This window comes from Salvelinus fontinalis, chromosome 14 (assembly GCF_029448725.1).
Source record: "Salvelinus fontinalis isolate EN_2023a chromosome 14, ASM2944872v1, whole genome shotgun sequence".
In the NCBI taxonomy this organism is placed as follows: domain Eukaryota; kingdom Metazoa; phylum Chordata; class Actinopteri; order Salmoniformes; family Salmonidae; genus Salvelinus; species Salvelinus fontinalis.
The window spans coordinates 53,627,875-53,650,728 of record NC_074678.1 but is presented as its reverse complement, the minus strand read 5'-3'; the positions used below and the strand labels follow the sequence as shown (position 1 = coordinate 53,650,728).

Here is a 22,854-nt window from a genome sequence, read left to right as displayed (position 1 = left end):
GTTCAATTGGTAATATAAATGTTTCTGTTCTTCTAATGCCTCTTAAGGGGAAAGTAATCTAAAAGTAACGGAATGTAATCAGATTACGTTACTGAGTTTGGGTAATCCTAAAGTTACGTTACTGATTACAATTTGACAGGTAACTAGTAACTGTAACATATTACATTTAGAAAGTAACCTATCCAACCCTGGAAATTAGAATAAATGGGAGCTCAAACTCTCTAAATATGACCTCATGTCTCTCCCCCTATCCTTGCCCTCTAACTGGGACACATGCACCCTGTACCAGCTCCTACCTCACAATACTTTAATAGATCCAAGACTTACTCAAGCCTTCACAGTCTGGTTGGGTTACCAACACATCTCCAAACTTCTGGGCCAAACCCACCATTAGGATCCCAGGGTGCCCAGTCTGACCCTGGCTCTGACTGGCTAGCACAACCATCCTCTCAGCCTTCAACTCATCAACTGGCGGTGGTGGAGCACCCTAACCCCTTTCTCCCCCTATCGCTACCAAATCCGGACAATGGGGCCAACATGATGAAGCTCCTTGTCACCTCTGCTTATGTTATACCCAGACCTAACCTGCCTTACTTGGAAATGGCGCAAGAGAGTGATTTCACCCTCTTGAATATGGCCTTAGACAGTATCCTAGGTAACTATGGTCACCTCTCAGAACAGTGCACGTTTCAAGTGCTCCTGGATCATCTGAAAATGCCAAGTGCACAGAAACTGGCAAAGTAATACATGTACGACACTAGGCCAGACACCTCAGCTCTCAATGCCCTAAATGTCAAGTATGGACAGCCCCGTCAGCTCGTGCAGCGTGACATTGGCAACATTCTCAATGCGTCACATGTGAAGGTAAGAATTAGCTTTTCTCCATCCAATCCTTTATAGGCATGCTGCAGACATTGGAAGGTCACCAGGGTGCTGAGTTCAAATGTGTAAACGCTACTGGGTAAATTGTCACCTGAATACCGTGACTGGGTTTATTGAGAGCTGCTTGACTCATGGTATCTTAGAGTAGGACAAACCTATACCCTTCAGAACCTGTCTGGCTGGTTGCAGGTGTAAGCAAGGGCCGGAAGACTCTCACAGACAGCCTCTGTTCTCTACCAGGACAAGCGGGAGGGTAACCGGAAAGAACCATGGTGCCTGGGTACCACCATGTACCTGACCAGTGAACATGAACACAAACAGGCCAGTTACAGATCTTCTCGTGGTAAGCAGCAACAATCGAACCAAAACAACCCCAAGTTAGAATTCCATTGTCCTTACTGTGAAGGGGAAGAACACTTCTTAGGCTCATGTCCTGAGTTCAAGCAGCTCTCGAGGGAGAAGATCAGGGATTGGATCTCGGTGAAAGTATGCTGCTGGAAGTGTGGGGAAACACTCCCCAAAGGAATGCACCCTAAAAAAGGCTATGCAACACCAGCATGGAGTGAAACCTCACCGTGCTCCATGAGGTCATACCGCAAGAGAAGAGGAGCGTCGTTATGGTCAGGACCGACAAAGCCGAGACTGGTGTCCTCTACCTCGACTGCCCAAACCGCTCAGCACGAGTGATGTTAAAAGTGGTCAGACTAATCTTAAATCATGGTGAAGAGGCGATGGAGACCTTTCCCGTCTTTTTTACGGCTCTGAACGTTCCATCATTCTCCTTGCTGCTGCCTACTGCCTTGGGTTAGAGGGTGAATCAGAGGTACTGAGCCTTCAAACTGTTCGTCATGATGTACTCCAAGAAAGCGGTGCCTCTGTGTCATTCCCCATATCCCCTGAAGGAGACAGCGGCACCCGGCATCAAGTCCACAGTGCAGTCACAGCAGACAGTATCTGCCCAGCGGAGCACACCTGCCCTTCTGACATGCTTCAGAGGAAGTTCCCACAACTGAAGGTCATGCCGCAGCCAAAGATCCCCAGGCCACGGCCTCTATTGCTCATAGGGTCTGACCATCTATACCTGCTGATCCCATTGAGCCAGTCCATACTGGCCCTGTGGGAGGCCCTGTCGCTGTCCACACCTTGCTTGGTTGGGCTGTGCAGGGCCCAGCAAGCCTGACGTCACACACATGTCCAGCAATGCCTATTCGCTACCATTGCTTCCCCAGCCACTGAATTCCTTAAGAATGTACAGAAGCTATTTTAGGTGGACACATTCCCACATTGGAAAGGAAGTCACATGTTCCAAACAAGATCAGAGTGCCTTGAATCTCCTGGAGGAAAAGACCACAATAATCTTGGTGGATGGGCTCCAGAGATATGCATTGCCTCTACTTTGGGCCCCCATGAGCCCACAGCTGCATGCTACAAAACAAGCAGTGATACCTTCCATTCGTGGCACTGAGCGTCGGTTCCTAAAGAACCCAAGGCTGGCAAAAGTCCACCATTAGGAGATCCAGAAGCTGGTAACCTCAGGCTATGTCGCCAAACTTACTCTTGATGCTGAGTAAGGATCCCTGGAATCCTGTTACCTACCGTTGAGCAACACAGCAGCAAATTCAGACTAGTGTTCAACCTAGCTCCTGGTGAAGGGGACACTGCAAGACAGCTTCCTGTGGCGTGCAAGCCAACTTCACCTCATCCTCCAGTGACAGGGGTCAGATCCTCATAGTGTTCCAACAGCATGCAGCTGTGGGCTCATGAGGGCCCAGAGTAGAGGCATTGCATACCCCCTTCCTGCAATTGCCATTCATGCACGCCACCCTCCTCCAGAACCACCACCCATGGTGCTCCATGGGGCGGCAGTACCACTCCCCTTCATCATCCGCCTACCTGACCCGGACCCAGTCACTCCCAACTTGCTCCTCATTGGGCTGCATGACAGTGCTCTACCCCAAGCTATCTATACTGACAGGGGGCTTATTGGTCGACGGCAACATAGCCAAATCCTGCTGACCCCTTCTGGGCAAACATCAAACCCTACTTCAGACTGGTTGCCTGTTTGATTCGCTTGCCTGAGGTTGACCTAGATCAAAGCATGACCTATATCAAACCAGGCCCGTTTGCAGAGCCCCTGAGGAGTAAGAGCAAAACCAGCAGAGACCACTTTTAGCTTTAGAAAAGGCTAACGTTAACTGTCTTTTTTTAATTGCACTATCCCTTTAATTGCAGTTACCTCTGAGCCATAGATCGTAACGTATCAGTCCTCAATGGCACTGCCCATGTTACACAGGCTTTTGGACACTAGAGACCTCTATACATCTCTATGCTCTGAGTTCACCTACAACCGAGTTAATTGGTCTTATTAGTTTAGTGCCAAGCCAACCAGGCAGTAGTAAAAAACGTCTCCAGCATTTATCATTTTATTTTTGTTATCTTTGCATCCAATACCCAACTGTGAGTAACCCACAATATTGTTTACATTTTTCTCTCTGTTTGGTGTTTCAGACGCACTGTTGGGAATAGTGGTAGAATGTTTGATGTTATATGAAAAGTAATGCTGGGTATGCCTTGAAATGAATCTATTTGTAAATGCTTTGGGGAGAATGATGGTTTATGATTGGACACCTGCCTCTGAGATTGTGTTGGAATGCTGATGACAGGGAATAATATTATTGTGTTTATTATATACGGTCATGTGGATTCCTCATATCTTTTTTTTTTAAACATACAATCTACTTGCAGAGAAGCCACTCAACATTTTACATTACATTCAGTCATCTAACAGACTCCCAACCAGAGCGACCCACAGAAGCAACCAGGGTCAACACTCTGGCACAGACAGATCTCCCACAAGCTAAGAAACGGGAACCTAAACCAGCAAACTATCAGCCACCGGCCCAAGCTCCCAACCGCCAGGCCAGCAGCCCTCCCACAGTTCCTGAGAGCTGCCCCTCAACCGAGACCCTCCCCACGCCCCAAAAATCATAATAAAATGATTCTATTCCCCAACCCCAAGCCCCCGTACCCAAGCCCCCGAACCCCAATGCACCAACAGTCAACAAAATGAACAAAAGACAAAGGAAAACAGAAAACAACCATTCAGCAAGGCCAACTGAATATGTTTGAGTGCATGTATGGCACTATTTACATGTGCGTGTGTATCTTTGAATGAGAGTGTGTGTATATGCATGTGTAGAAACACCTGTGTGGCATTAGCCTCAAGAAAACAACATTATTGTTGGCAACAACGTTGCCCCTCAGTGTCATTCAAACATACTTTTTGTTTTGTTTAATTTGAACTTTATTTTTGTACTTTGACCGTCATTCTATCCCCCACCCAGCAACTCCACTCCCACATCCCAACCCTCAGCCCATCCCACCCATCTCTGCTGGCCACCCTCTTCGGACTACGCGCCATATATCTTTCAACTATGCTGTGATGTTTAACATACAATTTGAATCTATCTGATCAAATAAAATCCACAGATTGCAAGTTGAAGATAAATACTTTTACTAAGAGTTTTAGTAATTGACTGACCAGGTCTCTCCAGATCTCCCAACAACGCCATTTCGAAACTCAATTTTAGATTAATGTTATTCTACCTCACCCAGTGCAATACTTAAATAGGCAATCTGCCTTTAACAGTAAAGTTTGCTCATCTTTATCATGGTGTCAATAATTTCGGACCCCACTGCACATCTGCCCACAGAGTCAAATGGGGACGATGAGATGTGAATTTGAGGGACGTAAAGGAAAGAAGAGCGAGAGAACCCTCAGAGCAATCAATCTTGCAGTCTCTTAAATCAAAACATCTAGCCATTTATAGCGCGGCAGTAACCCATTTTAATTCAATTATAAAAATGCATTAAAAATATATTACGGGCAGGATGCAGTTTAATGAACCATGTTTACTTGGGAATATTATTTAATGAAACTCCTGCAAGGCTGAGCCCCGTTGTTAGAACGGGACCACGAGGAGAAGAGGGGCTCACGAGAAACCAAATGAAAAGGTTTTATATGGATTAGTGAATAGGTGCATCTATTGACGCAGGCTGAGAACGGTGACCACCTCCTTTGGCTCGTTTTCAGCACAACATCTCTCAGTTTTGGCAAAAGATTACCGTCAGCATTCTTCACACTTCACACTTCTCTAGTATATGCTACGTATCGCGATGAACGATATCAGAAAAGGTGTCTACGAGAAGTGCTCGGTTTGGTCGGCGTTGATCATTTGTGGTTTATTGTCCCAGCTCTAGTCAGCATTCACCTTCGTCCTCTACTACCTAAATCCCTTGCAGCCCACAGGCCACACTACACCAGACAAGCAGCAACAGACCATTGTAGCAGAGACTGTGGCTGTTTACCAAGTGGCACCCTATTCCGTGCAATACTTTTGACCAGAGCCCATAGAAAGTAGTGCACTAAGTAGGGAATATGGTGCCATTTGGGACGAAACCTGTTGTGAGTCCAACTCGGTGATAGATTGGATCATAATATGCACAGGATTGGCATCTATCTTTCATGAGCAAATTATGAAATCATGACAATGTCATCATTTTTTGTTTGATTCACCCATATAGGACAACCACTCCTCGTCAATCCAACCATTAGAAGAAAGAGCAGTTGGCACAAATAAAACCCCAAAACAGTGCCTTTACTGATTCCTTGCATTGTAAAGATGCTACATTTGGCATTAAAGCCTCAATTTGAAATATTTGAAAATCCTAATACATTTGTGGGTGTACTATTCCTGCCATTATGCATATTCTGTTGGCCTGGATGGTTATGAGATCGATTAGGCATGATTCGTATCAATATTAAGTCTATTAACCAAAGCCCAAATTTGCTGTGATTAAAAACATGTATGGTTTAGATCTCTAGGTTAAGATGTACAGTATATGCAAGGGAATCTCAGTGCAAAATGAAACATGTATCCCAGTAGAAGCTTTGATCGCACCAGGGACAACTGATGCTTTGAAGCAGAGAATCTCAAACCAATCACAATTGACTAACTAATGAAACCACTCAATATTATCCCTCATCCTCTGAGGCCACCGTATTCATACAACTACTGCGTGCAGTCAGACGAGCCACTCAAACGCAAAAGTGACAATTTTATTTCGGAGCCTAAATGCTAAACTTGAGGAAGACAACAAACATTTCATTGATTGAATGAGAAGAACAGGCCCTTGACACGTTCCCTGTCTAATTGTTACAAAAAAAACATTGAAATTAATATATAATTTTCTAACTTCAAAGGATTTCAATATTAGGTGATTGCACATAACATGACTGTGTACTTACCCTCTGAAGACTGTATTAGGGCCATTGCAATAAGCCAGCAGACGGTTGGTAGTTTCCACAGAGAGCATGCCATAGTGCCTTGTGTGGATGGTCTCTGCATGATTTGGGAGCGATGACTGGGGGTTAAAGTCCAGGCAAACAGCTCTCAAAGATGTTCATCCTTGATCCTCTCACCTGCAAGGCAAAGGAAGGGAGACATTATTCTCATGTTCAAAAGTCCAGTGGTGTCAGTCAGTCTTGAATTTCACAAAATATGTACCATCCTCATTTTAACATCCTCCTGAACACTTCACCCCTGATGCTGCTCTGTGTGCTTTAGTTTCTTCGCTGTGGAATTTTTGAAACCCAAACTGTAAAACGCTACAAATCCAGACAGGCTAGTGAAAAAAAAGACATAAAGTCAATAATCCGGAGGAGGGAAATCCCTTAATGGAAGCTAAGTGCTGAGTGACCATTCAATAGGGGTGGGCCTAGTGGCTGCTACTACTCAGAGGTCCCGCTTTCACCTCCACGTGACCAAGAGCTAGCAGTGCTCACCGAGTTATCTGCTGCCCCAAAACAAACAAACAAACACGCGAGCCAAATGGCGCCTCTCCACACAGTTGTTCTGAGTGAACACAACCAAGTTATCATGAGTAGCTCCTCCCACCCCAAAAATCCCTCCCCTCTCACTCAATCCGTACCTGTCATTCATATAGGCTGAATTGGTCGGTTTGTTTTCTTGCTACTGCAAAGGAAAATAGCTAGCTGTCACGGATACAGTGCACAACTGACTGGCGGGCTGCTGGGTGAAACCAAAATGCCTTACCTGGAAGCTCATGCGTGGTGTGTGCACTCCTAATGGATCCCCTTTGTCTGCATGTTTACACTCACTAGCTGCACCCGTCCTCTTCTCCCATCAACCATTATCACATTCACCCAGGGGCCCACCATCACTCGGGTAACAAGGCACACAGGACCTCAGTAGAACCTTTTCTTTTCTTTTGCCTTTTAAGAAGTCAAAAACAACTCCACTCTTATTTTTCTGCTTGCTACACTGCCCCAAAGGCCAGAATCACAATATTCTTCCAGATGCTGTAAGTACTTGTAGGTGTATTCTTGTCAGCCAGTCACAATAACACTACTGAAACATTTGGTCACCTAATAATCCCCAGTTTACAATTGGCTCATTCATCCCCCTCCTCTCCCCTGTAACTATTCCCCAGGTTGTTGCTGCAAATGAGAACGTGTTCTCAGTCAACTTACCTGGTAAAATAACGGTAAAATAAAAATAAAAATAAAAATGTATGGTGATGAAATCTATTTGTAATATATTGCACAAATCTGATACAAAACCTATCCGTGTGCATTCGCTTGCATTAAGTTACTGGTCGTTGCATGCGGCATCAAAACAGATTTATCACGGAATGTGATTATAATTAGTGAATTCTTAAGAGCACTGTAAACCAGATCTGAGTCTGAACAATGTCCATATTACAGTACATTGTGTGTGTGTAAATGGCTAGTTAGTTAGCGGTGCATGCTGGTAGTGTTTCAATCGGTGACGTCACTCACTCTGAGACCTTGAAGTAGTTGTTTCCCTTGCTCTGCAAGGCCTGCGGCTTTTGTGGAGCAATAGGTTGATTTATTTTACCAGGTAAGTTGACTGAGATCACATTGTCATTTACAGCAATGACCTGGGGAATAGTTACAAGGGATGAATGAACCAGTTGGAAGCTGGGGATGATTAGGTAGCCATGGTGGTATGAGGGCCAGATTGGAATTTAGCCAGGACACTGGGGTTAACACCCCTATGATAAGTGCCATGGGATATTTAATGACACAGAGAGTCAGGACACCTGTTTACCGTCCCATCCAAAATACGGTACCCTACACAGGGCAATGTCCCCAATCACTGCCCTGGGGCATTGGTACCCTGTGTAGGGTACCGTCTTTCGGATGGGACGATAAACAGGGGTCCTGAATCTGTGAGAGGGGAAGGATTTTGGGGTGGGAGGAGCTACTCATGATAAACAAGATGCAGCTACAAATAAAACTTAGTTAAATGGTTCCAGTCTGCTGTGAAACATTCATCCATGTATACAGGTAAGAGTCTATCTACATTTTCAGATATTATACGTTTCTAATTTTGTCAAAGTCGTTTTCATTGCAAGTTAAATCATACTGTTAGCTAGATAGGGAAACCTTATTCAAATCAGAAATCAATTTGCATTCTTAGTTTGAGCCTAATGTTAGCTAGCTAACATTGAACCTGGTTGGTTAGCTTTAGCAACCTGGAGATATATACTACAGCTACGACAATGTTTGTATTGGTTGGTAGTAGTATGAGTTGGGATTATGCCGGTCCATTGTTTAGCTAGCTACCTAGCAACATGTCTACACAAAACACTTCACCCGAGATGATTACATGACCCATCAAGTTAGCCAGGTGTGTCTGGGGGTGATTACGGCCATCAATTGTATTTCATGAACATGTGTACATGTCTAGATAAGTGACCCATTCACTTAGCTAGATGTGGCTGGAGGTTGGTTATAGCATTTTCTTCACATGACCCATCAATCTAGACAAGTGTGTCAGATAAGCGTAATCTAATAAATATCTAATATATATAAAATATTTTATCTGCACACTCTGTTTTTGATATTGCTACAATGCAAGTAACCATTTCACTGTACTGTTTACACCTTCTGCATCCTGTGCATGTGACAAATCATCTTTTGATTTTATTTGATACAGTGTGTGTTTACCAGAGACGATAATGTGAAGAGTAACATGACCTGCACGAAAATCAGATTAGGATATAGGCCAAGGACTAGATAATGTATTTTTACCTGGAGTTTTTATTTTTTTATTGTAGGCTACTACATTCACCACTTTTAGTCCTGAAATCTTATATTGTTCACTAAACTAATCACTCTGTTTTGCAAATGGCATCACATGTGAATCCTTAAAGAGATGGGTGGGGCCAAGTCTTAAGAGACGGTGTGCGATGCTGAATGGGTGTAGACAAAGAAGACCTCTCCAGTGGGTGTACCAAAACATTCAAGGCCCATTTTCTCAAAAGTTGGGTTACAAGTTTATCAACTATCAAAGCAGAATTACTTTACCAATGTTCTTCAACTGCAGTGTATGATCTACCATTTTCTAGCTCTGAGTTTCTACTTTTATCCAATGTAAAATAAAAACACAATAAAAATGTTTGCTACATAAGACCGAATCGAGGCGGCCGGTCACATTTATAAAAACTGAACTTGACATGAGAATGTCTAGTACAAATGGGGAATATATGATAACACATTCATAACAAAAAAATGTGTAGGCCTAGTTAAATATAATAACAAGATGCAATCATTTGCCATTAGTGAGAAAAGCGATTTATCTTTGCATACTACAATAATTAGAAATAGGCATATATTTTCATATTTTTTTCATTTCCATGATCATTGCAGAATAAATTCCTCACCTTTCTGACTGTGATGGTTTCATATGCTACTTGCAAAATAGCTTATAGGCCTATAACAAGTTAGGATAGACTACCATTCACCCAGCTCTCATTTAATTGGACCCGCTTCACAGTAGTAAATAGATAAGCTATTTCAAGTAGCCTATTTTACTCTATGCGAGTTAAATGGTAGATCAAACGGTTCAGCTTTTCCATTGACTTTTGTAGGCAATGTCTGAGTACTGTAATGTGACATTTCTAACGTAGAAAATAGTTAATTTATAAACATAATACACATCACAACCACTGCAGAATAAATTCCTCACCTGTTCTGGTCATGATGAGTTTATATTCCCATAGTAGCCATACACCAAATGACCATGCGCATCTTCCATTTAATTGGCGTAGGATATTATAATTAAACGTTTTTGCTCTATGTAACCGATAGGGTGTGTGATTTCTAAGATACAGTACTATTTAAAAGGTGAGCAGACAGTTGATATTTTGCATTGAAGTGTGTAGGCCTACTATAGTATTTTTTTTTTATCCCAGTAGACAATGTTTCAAAATTCACGGGCAGTGGCATATTTATGTTTGAGGAAAATGTGAATACAAATTATTATTGCATTTAAACAATCTATTTACAGGTCCACAACAATTTGCAATTGTTTTCGTCTTTCAGAAACAGTCAGATAACACAAACTCCTCTGAAGACATTCGATCAAGTTCGCCATTGCAGTTCCTTTAGATACAGTCTTGGCCTAATTCCAATACTTCCAAACTATACAGTAAATAAGGGCGTTATTGTCACCATAAAAGATGAGTGGTGGGAGTTTTTCAGGCGGTATTATAATTCTCATCCACGGGTGCAATTTTATGACAAGTCTGACTTAGAATGGGAAACATGGGTATGTATGGCATGCGCCAAGTTTATAAATCTTTAGCAGATATTTAGTGTTCAATTTTACACAACGGTTATAAATGAGGCCCCTGCACAATTGGCACTCCTCACGTACGGTTACAACTGTATGCGCATTCACATAGCAAGCCTACTCGTGTGTGTGTGTGTGTGTGTGTGTGTGTGTGTGTGTGTGTGTGTGTGTGTGTGTGTGTGTGTGTGTGTGTGTGTGTGTGTGTGTGTGTGTGCGTGAGTGCGTGCTTGCGTGCCTACATGTGTGTGTGTGGGGGAGGTGGGGGGAGTGTGTGTGTGTGTGTATGCATGCATTCCGCCATCGCTGCTATTAGGTGATGATGACAGGGACTGTATGGGACAGAAATGGTAATATTTTCTTACACCAAATAATTTTAGCTATTATGAATGGTATGTTAATCTGTACAACTGTGGTTCCTATTATTGTCACTAATAGTATTATTATTTTAATGCTAATACTACAGTTGGTATTATTATCATTATTGGTATTATCCTGATTATTGATGTTATTGTTGCTATTATCATTATCATTATTTCTGTTCTTACTGATCTTTATTATTGGTATGAGGAATGACCAGAAACACAGATTACATTGAATCTTATGTTATATTTGCTTCCTGACATTTCAATTTTCTACTGCCTGCTACTTGTTAAAGGTAATTCTATTTTTGTAGGAACTACCTATTTGTATTATCTGTCTAATTTTAAAATGAATGCATTTGGGGATAAGAAAAATACAATTATACCAAATATGTATATTACAAACGAGGTGAAAGGGGTAGAAATTCTTGCTGCTCTAACCTGTTTTTGTGCCGTAAGTGGCACTTTGAGCTTTTTTTCAAGGGAAGTGTCCCAACTTCTCACGGGCCCTAGGATCAATGTTATGGAGAGCACAATGAAAATCAAAAAATGATACCCATGTGACGTTTTAGAGGAGGGACAAAGGAGGACTGTTAGGAACATTAGAAATCTCATATATAGATATGCCTAGCAGCTTGATTGCAATGGTACTTTTTGTTAGTCAATTCATGTATTCTGGTAAGTATAACTGAAACTTGTATCTCGTTATGGTAAGTGGTAAAATAAGTATAGCTAATTATAATTTGTAATGGTTTAGCAGATTATAAAAAGACGATCAATCTTTACCTAGCTAAAAGATAATGAATATAATACATATTGTTTACAGGAAACTCACTCTACAACTATAGATGATGTTGTGTGGGAAATGGACTGGGAAGGACATATTTATTTCTGTGGGAGAAAAAAAATCTAAAGGGGTGATTATATTAATTAACAATCATTTTGATCCGAAAGTGCAAATTGTCCAAACAGACCCACAAGGAAAGTGGATCCTTTTAAAAAATGCTATTGGACGATAAACACATTTGGCTCATTAATCTATACAGTCCAAATAATGATGATCCACACTTCTTCGAAAATATACATAACAATCGATTGAGCTTGCAGGGAAAACACTATATTATTATTATTATTATTATGATGGTGGGAGATTATCACACGGTTTTAAGCAGAGGTGGGGCCAAGTCACTATTATTCGAGTGACAAGCCACAAGGTCCAAGTCTAAAGTTGAGGCCCAAGTAGAATGGGTTGAGTCAAGTTCAAGTCTTGCATTCTAAGAGCATGTCAAGTCTCAAGTCAAGTAATAAAAATCTATACAGGCGATGATTTGTTCAACTACAAATCTTTGTTCATTTATTGAGGCTACCAGACAGCCCTTTTCATTATTTTGTCTACAACCATTTTGATTATATAATAATTAATTTGAACAATAAATTCCAAATTCAAGGAAATGATTTTTTGACATACCAAAAAACCAGAAGGCCTATGTTAGTAACTGCTTGATTCCCTTTTGCTGGTGAGCTTGCAAAGTAAACGGTTCGTATTCTTGATCACCAACCAATTTTTGGAGTGGCATATTAATTTATGGCAATACTCTCTCCCTACAATTTGACGTATGTGCTGCACCCGATCCTATAGCTCTACAGCAAATCAACAATCTGCTTGCTAGCTCAGTGGTTTTTACTTTTTGACCTTTGGTATGAGGTTCTATGGACAGATGATTCAAAAGTGTAACTTTTTGGACGACATGGTTCACATTATGCCTGGAGAAAACCAAACACTGCATTTCACAGGAAGAACCTCATACCAACGGTCAAGCATGGTGATGGCAAGGGACGGCAGGTAGCCTAGTGGTTAGAGCGTTGGACTAGTTACCGAATGGTTGTAAGATCGAATCCCCAAGCTGACAAGGTAAAAAACTGTTGTTCTGCCCCTGAACAGCCTAGGAACCCATTGTTCCTAGGCTGTCATTGAAAATAAGAATTTGTTCTTAACTGACTTGCCTAGATAAATAAAGGTCAAAAAAGGGTGATGCTTTGCTGCCACAGAACCTAGACAATGTGCCCTAATAGAGGGAACCATGAATTCTGCTCAGATAATTCTACAGGAGAATGTCAGGCCATCCATCTGTGAGCTGGGTCATGCAGCAAGACAATGATCTAAAACACACAATCAAGTCTACATGAATAGTTTTATAATGTCAAAGTCCAAACCTAATCCCAATTGAAACGTTGTGGCAGGACTGGAAACGAGCAGTTCATGTGTGAAAACCCACAAATGTCACTGAGTTAAAGCAATTCTGCACGTGGGCCAGAATTCCTCCACAGCGATGTGATCAACAACTACAGGAATCATTTGGCTGCAGTTAAAGGTGGCACAACCAGTTATTGAGTGAAAGGGGGCAATTACTTTTTCATACAAGGGGGTTTATTTGTAAACTCCGGTTCCCTTTATCTAATATTAGGTTTTGGTTAAAGATCTGATAACATTCAGTCAAAAATTTTTTTTGCAAAAATAGAGAAAATCAGATAGGGCGGAAATTATTTTTCACAGCCCTGTACGTTGTGTCAAGCTGGTTGAAGGACAAACTGGGAACAGTTATATCTGTGCTCGTTTCGAGAAGAGGAATTGTTTCGATTATTTGTGCATCCTCCGCCCAGAGGAAGCCTCACGGCTCAGGCTCAACCTGTGGCGTGCTTTGCTCTCCGGAAGACGGCGCCACTCTAAAGCGTTATCAGTGGGGTAGCATTGAGTCTAGAGGTAGATCAAATGAAAAACAACAGTCCTGGTGTTTAGGACGCCAGCCGTTTGGTGAGACGTAGACCCAGTGGCAATGGCGAGAGTAAGAATAACCTGTCTGTCTTGTTGAGCGTTGACAGAGTTTCTACCTGATAACGTCAGGTTAGATTAGATTTGCTATTCTGTGAAGGCCAATGTTCCGAACCCGCTACGGCGCTTATGGTGCCAAGGATTCGGACATGCTGCAGCAGTGTTTAGAAGGAGATCCCATGATGTGAGAAATGCGTATGAGTGTGTCACAGGTTAGAGGTCATCGTGGAGTATTATCCCTGAGGGTGCCACTGGAGGGCACCCTTATGTTTCTAGTGTCCAGGTGAGCCTGATTGGGATTATTGGGTTCACCCGGTTTAGGACTATTTAGGTTCTATGGAGCTGAGCCGGTTGCTCAGGTCTCTTGTCTTGTTTTGTAGTGTACTCATGTGCACTTGTTTTCCCTGTGAATACTTCAGTAATCATTCTGGATTTACCCTCACCTCTGCCTGCTGTGTTTCTCTGCACCTGGGTCTGAGTTAGTACTAGAGGTATTGTCACAGGAGGGCTTAGTCAGAGGGACTGTACAGTTTGGGATAGAGAGAGCACTGTGGGTCAACTGTGGGGGTGCCCGTGCAGCTGGGGATCTGAAGCGCCCTGTGAGAGAGAGAGAGAGAGACAGGTTGAGATTGCCAGAGTTTGAGTTGGGCAGAAAGTTTCCTATGCCGAGGCAGAGAAGCGAGTGGAAGATAGCTGAAAGGTGAGTGATTAGACTGGGAGCCAGATCCGGAGAGGATGAGTCAGGTTGGTGGTCAACTGCACTGCGTTAAAGGAGCGGAAATCGCAGAAGACGGATGTGGTGGTTGCAGCAGCAGAGAAATATTTTGGGGTGAGAGATTTTAGTTAAGAAGATCTACAGGAAGATTTGAGAGAATGGGTCTAATCACTCACCTTAATGCGCACATCAATGCGAGCTGTGGCAAGGTTTGCTGTGTCTGTCAGCGTAGTTGCCAATCTTGGTGTTCTCTGGCAAATGCCAAACGTCCTGCACGGTGTTGGGCTGTAAGCACAACCCCCACCTGTGGACGTCAGGCCCTCATATCACCCTCATGGAGTCTGTTTCTGACCGTTTGAGCAGACACATGCACATTTGTGGCTTGCTGGAGGTCATTTTGCAGGGCTCTGGCAGTGCTCCTCCTTGCACAAAGGCGGAGGTAGCGGTCCTGCTGCTGGGTTGTTGCCCTCCTACGGCCTCCTCCACGTCTCCTGATGTACTGGCCTGTCTCCTGGTAGCGCCTCCATGCTCTGGACACTACGCTGATAGACACAGCAAACCTTCTTGCCACAGCTCGCATTGATGTGCCATCCTGGATGAGCTGCACTACCTGAGCCACTTGTGTGGGTTGTAGACTCCGTCTCATGCTACCACTAGAGTGAAAGCACCGCCAGCATTCAAAAGTGACCAAAACATCAGCCAGGAAGCATAGGAACTGAGAAGTGGTCTGTGGTCACCACCTGCAGAACCACTCTTTTATTGGGGTTGTCTTGCTAATTGCCTATAATTTCCACCTTTTGTCTATTCCATTTGCACAACAGCATGTGAAATTTATTGTCAATCAGTGTTGCTTCCTAAGTGGACAGTTTGATTTCACAGAAGTGTGATTGACTTGGAGTTACATTGTGTTGTTTAAGTGTTCCCTTTATTTTTTTGAGTAGTGTATATGACACATGGAAAACAAGAGCGGGTGGTAGGTGGGATGGGCTGAGAGTAGCTGAGGGATGAGATTAAAAAACTCTTGATCTGTAGTGGCTGGGGCCGAGAGCTCCAGGAATCATGTGTGCCGGATGTGTCTGAATACCTTTTTGTATGTGGTGTGTATACTGAACTGTATTTTTGTCATGTAATACCATGTGGAAAAGTGCCATATATGTGAAATGTATGTAGCAAAATATCTGTACAAACAAGAGTGTAAAACAAGGTTGCCTTTGTCCTCCGAAGGGGTGGGAGGTGGTGGGGGGATGGGTATGAAAGAAAAAACAAATAAATAAATAGAGAGGTACGGAATCAATACTGTTACATGTGTATGGGCTAAGAGATGTCCTTTTCACAAGCAAGGTGCCATCCCGTACAAAACTGGTTTGGACAAAGCAAACATAAAATATGCCAACTCTGTATCATGGCTGCAATAGGAATTGAGATGACCTTGAAAGACCACAAACATATTCCGACTTTACTTTTCACAATCGCCTCACGGGGAGCAGGGACGGCTCTCATAGCTTTTTCAATATAGGGCGAAATCGTCATAACAGGAGCCTAGTTTCCTTTATCTTGAAAATTAAACTACAGTGCAACTGAAGAGCACTTAAAAAAAAGAGAGTTGCACTGAAATCCTTTATGACCTAAAAACACATTTATGCACTATTGTAGTTTTCATGAAAAACCCATACTGGAGCAGATACAGAGAGACAAGAAAACATTTCCTTTGCTTGAGGCCATGGTACTGTATCAGTATGAGTAGGCTTCTATATCAGCATCATATAGGTAGGGATGTAGCAGCTGCAGCCTGCAGCACCACAGATTTCCTGACTAAGACTGAGTCGGACAACGACAGAATGTCTTCAACAGCGCTGCACTGTCTGCCTCAGAGGCAGCAGGCTCCCCCACATCGGAAATAAATAACTAAATGAGACGGTAGATCCCTACTACATGGAGAATGGGTGTTCTGTAAATGGATGATAACAGTTCTATACTTTAATAATCTTTGTATCATGCTGAGAGTGTTTAGCATGCTGAGACACCAAAGGCGAATGGGGGAGTCTGCCTGCCTGCCATTCTCATCATTAAACGTACCGAGGTCTCCCTTCTCTGCTGGAGACCTTTTTTACCTTGTAGCTAGAGCCGAAACCACCGGTGATCATATCCTGACTGTTTTCTTAACCAACTCTTGACTCTGATTTGATCTGAGACGGGCCTTAAAAAGTGCCGACTGTCATATCGAACGTTGTCAGAGGAATCATCATCCTAGGCTACTTTCAATTTCACAAGAAGCATGATAGGAGGTCAATGTACTGTGAATGGTAAGGACAGATTGTGAAATGTCAACAGGCACAGCATTGTCTTTGCTAAATACGAGGCAAATGCAGACAGATGTACTCGGAGAGATGGAGAAGCCACAGAGGTGTTGGCCCAAAGGCTTTCAGCATATGTGCACTTGCTGTACCCAACCAAAGCACCGGCAGGCAGCTTTATAATCAAATTGAAGTAAGAGTGACAAACGTGAATTGCTGTGCCCATTTGTTCTTTCGAATAAAAAGCAACAAAAGCTAAGTATTTGGGAGGAAGGGAGCTATTAAAAAGGGACAGTTTGAAATTTGAATGACGGGCCCCGAGAACAAGTGGCAGATGTGAAAGAATGCTAAGTCCTTTGGACAAAGATCTGTTGTCCCTCTCAAGCTGCTGAAGAGGGCCACAAGAGAATAGAGGAAGAGCTGGCTATTATTTGAAACGAGGTCTGGAAGAATGGGGAGGAGACAGGATAAAGCGACAGAGGGGGATGGGTTTAGGTTACAATAAAAGATTGACAGCCTGCAGGTGTTGCTTGACCTCTGCATTAGCCCCCGGGCTTCAAGAAAGAGTAGGGATGTTAATTGTCACGGAACATCCCAACAATGTAAAAAAGGGCGCCAGTGATTCACCAAAATGTAAATCGCATCCAATGATTTGGTGTGCTGGTTTCAGCACATGTTGAATGAAAATATAGCTGCTCCCATTTGGTTTAAAAAATTTAAAAAATCATACATTCACACTATAGTCCTTTCCACATTTGTCCAAACTCTCCTTATCCTCATGTCTTACCAAGTAAAAAACTATAATCTTTGAAGGCATAAAATACATAGGGACCTGTGGCTCAGTCATGTAGTAACCTAGCCTGGATCGTTGAGGAAATATATTCCTTAAAGAGATTGCATTTCTTCTCTGACACTGCTGCAGATGTACAATTTGCAAGCGTAAATCAGAAAATTCTCCCTCCGGTGGGGAAGAGATTGAGCCGGTGATCAGATGACTTGCGGAGTCCCACTGAGTTCGAAAATGGCGTGGAGTGGAATCAAGTCGCTGACCCCTCGGTGGCGGAATGATTGAGAGCAGCATGGAGCAGAGTTAGAACAAGGAGCATGACTGACACCATAACCAAACACAGTGCGACTGCTGTTGCCCCTGAACACAGCCCCATGACCCTGACAGAGATCATCATGGCGAAATACTAGGTCAAACACACACACTGCTCACCAGAACAGCTTTGCTACAGCTATTCTGGGAGGGACGAGAAGGGAAGGGGGCACACAAAGCAAAAACACAAAAAATCTGACTTTTCTGAAGTAGCAGTAAATTGGGTCACTAAACTATTTTAGGAAAATGAAATGTTGCAACAGATGGCGTACAATCTCTTATATAAATGTTGTGTGTGTGTACATTTTCACGAGTCCAGTAAAAAATGATTAGCTAACAATTCATTACGCCCCTCTCCCTTATCCAAAACATATTGCAGTAGTCAGAGCTGTCTTTTCAGGACTAAAATACTGCTCCTCCATTTTGCTTCTAAAACAATGACAACTTGCACTGTCATGCAATCATAGACACTGATCTACAACTCAGAGATCTGAGTCAGGTAAGTCTTTTCCCATTCTCAGTTATTAACTAGCTCTACTTAATCGTCTCAGAGTATATGAACACAGCTTTTTTCAGAATATAACTAAATATTGGGATTTTTCTCTGAATGTAGCAAAGAGTAACCATTCAGTTTTGCTACACCTCCACCATAGAGCATGATACAGCAGTGCAGACTACACAGTGAACACATCTCTAAGGTTGGAACTGTACCGCCCATTGCTCTTTGTGTTCTCTCCATAAATCATTTTTACTGGCCATTCAATTAATCGATTAGCGCGTTCCCCATTGGTCAGGACATATGGCTACTAAATAAAACAATCATGACCTAAGATGGGTCATTAATAAAGCATTGGGGGAGAAAAAGGAAAAAGGCCACTAACCAAAATATGTCTTGGATGAGCAAGACATATAACTCAGTACGAATTCACTTAGTTAATACAAGTCAACAATAAACCAGTAATAAACATATTGGTGGGAAATCTACACCATCTCTATTACATACAATATCATATGTCTACATTCTGATCCCAAACAGTGGTTCAAGTATCTTCTCTGGTTCAGCATGGAAATATGTGTATTTCTTTGTATTTAAGAATGTGATAATCTTATTGGGCTGTATACCATAACATGGTTTGCGTTGTTTTGCCGTTTCTCCCACTAGTATGGAATCCGTAACCCCATAATCATTTTAGCAACGCAACAGAAAACCCTATTCGTTCTGGGAGATGCCTATACCTGTCTCTCCATGTAGATTATAGCTAGATGATTTGAGATGGTAACAATTTTTAAGACAGGTTCCATACATTATTAGGGGTCATTTTGATGTTTTAGAGGAAGTGAAGTGGATTATAGCAAATCAAATTTGAAAATGTAATTTCCATTTACTGATAGCACAAAACTATTCCTTTCAAGACAAAGGAGATAAGAATGGTTCTGCCATAGCTGTTAGATGGTGCCATTGTCAATGCTTCTCAGCTCAGGAATTAATAGGCTGACAGTAATACAGGAAGATAAATAAGGAGGTCAGAAATGTGAGGCCCACCATTTATATAGGTGTCTCATGGCGATAGTACCTGCCAATCAACTCCAATAAGTCCTTGATACTATACATTTATCCTTGAAAAAGACAGATAGTGCATGGAATACTCTCAGTATAACATTGTGGATGCAGGGAGACAGACACAACCCAATGTGGATATATTTTGTAGGATTTTTGTTCAGAGAGCATTTCATGAGCAAAACAGAGGCGTTTGTCCTATGAGCCATTGTGCCACGATGCTGTGCCTAAATTAGTCATAACAAATCAGGGATCACAAAATGAAGCTCGGCAGTTGGTCCAGCCAAGTTCTCCTTAGCTCATCTTCTCAATTTCAGCGGAATGCATCAGTGTTGCGCTCATTAAAAAATGATACAATGCGGTATTGGTGAAGACAAAGTCAGACAGGCACTTGGCACAAAATACTGGGTGTCGGGTCAATGTTGTCCACTTCATCTGTGCTGACGTGTTCCCGAATCAAACTTCAACATCTAATAACAACCCGGTCAGAGAGACAACTTCCAAGGCTATGGCAAATCGCCAAGGCTGTCTGAGCTTTAATTTGCCACGCGGATACAACACATGAGTTGTATACAGTACACAGATAGAACACATAATACTTAGTGTCACAAAAGGACAGTAGATAGTGTCGATACTGAAAAAGTATACCGTTAGGTTCACAATACTTGTTTTTTCCTCCATGCAAGTGGAAGTGTGGTTACCTTTACCATTAATTGCACCAGTGAGCAGCTTTAAGCTCTCTGTACAACAGGATGAAAATAAGCAGATGAATGGGTAAAAAGCCTGCTCTGTCCCCCTATTAAGGACCAGGACCATCAATAATTCACCATGATCGCGAGGCATTATTCAACAGGAAGGTTAATTTTTAAGATGGTGGGTGGCAACACTAAACATGAAAAACGTAACACAGACGATGACTCGTAAAAGCAACATCTAGAATGGATGTGGAGCAAGTAGGTAAGCAGCCAATTTATCTCCATACGGACAAATCTTTGCTATCACTGGAAGACAAAGAAGAAAAAGGGTATGGTAGGAGACACTATACAGTGATATGATTGTGTATATGAAGTGCACAGAAGTGTGGTGTGCAGTATCGGCAAAACAATAGTTTAAGAAGATGTGCTAATTCTTTAGGATTACACATTATACTCCAGTTTTCCTGTCCTGGCACACTATGTAATTGAGGCTTTGATCCTTCCGATGGCTCCGAGGAAGGACAAACGAAAGCAAAATGAGGGATGCTATAATCTCAGCCCTTACTAAAATAGACAGCAGAGCAAGGACCTTTCCCTTAAAGCAGAAACACAAACACATTGAGCCAGCACTGGAGCAGACACGTCAAACTTCACTCTCTACATTTTCTCGCCACTATAGCATCTATTTTCAATCTCAAAAGACGACGTGAATGCCTTCGTGAGACAAGGGAAGTGTCGTATGTCATTGCATGCTAATAAACAAGGTAGAATAACACTGGTTGACTCTCATCAGGAAACCGGGAGACGAAAGACGTTGGTGTAGTATTTCTTGAGAGCAATCAGTTGTCAGCCCTAAATATTAACAGGTAATGCAACTAACAGGTAATGCAACTTGTTAAACCTTGTGATGGTATATTTACCTTTTTTTTAAAGATACTGTTGCTTGCAAATGAATGGTTTGCCTCTCCAATGCACCGTACAACGTGAAGTATATTTCTGTAAAGGAAAAACTATTATAAACAGATTTTAGGCACTGTAATATCATAAATACTCATTCATTCAATGCAGCCATTTTAAACTGGTTTGTTTGTGGAGCTATATTAATTCATTTACATCCTATTTAAGGCCTTGTTCGATCAGTATCAGTGCTCGTTGCCCTCTGCCTCGGGTTGTGACAGAGAGCAGCTTTTGGACTGAGCTTCCATCTGAGCAGTTACATGTTCATTAACATGTGTTCACCCAGTGTTATACGAACGATTGTGACGCAAACGTCCTCGGGATTGGCTCATTGAGCAAGCCCGTCTGCATAACTGCAACAGAGTGGAGCCCAGTTGTGTGTCAAGGCCTACTGTAGACTGACTGGGGTTGCAACAACTCATCGTCTTTGAACAAAGAGGAAGTCAGAAAATGTTGAACTAGTTTCAGCTGTGTTATCTTCAAGGTGTAAACATTGTGGGCTTTGACATAACATTATAGTGAGAATGGATTGGTTTTTACAGATGCATAAAACTTAAACAGAATACATTGTCAGTGCTCTATGAAACTGAAAACAATTGATTATAATTGCCGTATTACATGTTGCTATATAACCAAAGTGCTGAACAATAAACAAACACGACACATATTGCAACCTACGATGTTAAACAGCCCCATTCCATTTCATCGATATATTTTTTTTTCAATATAGCAGATATATATTGAGTGTTAGCATCTTATTTACAATCCCTTTTGTTAAAGCTACAACGTCAGTCATGCAAAGATATTTCCCTTTCAAAAGGACGTGCCTCCCTTCAATGGAGAATAATCTTTACCGAGAATCAGAGTCTTGGCGTGATAAAAAATGATTCGAATGTAAATGGCTTACTGGCAACGTTATCGCCCTCTACCACCCACAGCAGGACAACCGATACAGCAATCACTGCTGCTGCACCTTGTGTATGTTTAAGATGTGTTTGCTCTTTTGTGATAACAAAGGAGGGGAAACAAACAACTCAGAATAACTGGACCAAAGTCGGCAAATCCAAAGACACAGAGGATGACACAGCAAACTGTAAGCGAATTGGAGATAAAATATTCACTGGTAAAATGATCTTTCCTGTCATAAACCCTCTCCTTTTGAATACCAAAGGAATTCAAATCCCCAAACAAATCCTGAAAGGTTGACCCATTCTGTGTTATACAAACTGATAACATTTCAGTCTAGGTCGTACCTTTGAACTGCTACGCCGAGCCAGCATGAGGTATAGATTGCCATCTTTGGTATCTCTGCACAGGTAATCCACTGAAGTGTAATTACCACAGCTCTAAATTATACAAAATTATAATAGGGAGTTAAAAACTCCATATGAATATGGAGGAAGTGTGATAACAGAGCACCATGCTGCGAGAGAGGGTAATATCTCGATAATGGCCCTTGTTTAGTGGTGGAAATCTCCTCACAAGACAACAGGCTCCCTGTGAGATATCTACTTAAATGTTTCTTGACATGAGAGAGGCATTCACAGAACAACAAAATGCACTAAGCCACGGCGATAGAAGATAATCTAATTACAGGACTAATGTGGCTTTGACAAAGGCAATTGCTTAAATAGGACCCAACCCAAGATTCCCCACGAACACAAGACTTGAATTGTCTTTGTTGACATGTTCCACAATGCTGTCTCTTTGTCTACTTGGTTCCTAATGGTATGACTTGAACATGGTGTGATTGGTTTAATAAAATTGAGAACTCATGACACC

At 42.2% G+C, this 22,854-nt stretch overlaps 1 protein-coding gene across 21 annotated transcripts in view; it reads right to left on the bottom strand.

Annotated features, from left to right (window-relative positions):
- The window catches only part of adgrl2a (adhesion G protein-coupled receptor L2a), a 177,242-nt gene that overhangs the window by 139,850 nt on the left and 14,538 nt on the right, over window positions 1-22,854 (bottom strand). For 20 of the 21 annotated variants that reach the window (XR_008752843.1, XM_055862295.1, XM_055862290.1 and 17 more), the window contains exon 2: window positions 6,191-6,364. Coding sequence is in view for 20 of the 21 variants with exons in the window: in XM_055862295.1 (XP_055718270.1) it covers window positions 6,191-6,290 (100 nt within the window). In the remaining variant the exon portion in view is untranslated. Of the gene's footprint in view, window positions 1-6,190; window positions 6,365-21,035; window positions 21,112-22,854 lie in introns of all 21 variants that reach the window. The other variant, XM_055862276.1, reaches the window with a different exon arrangement.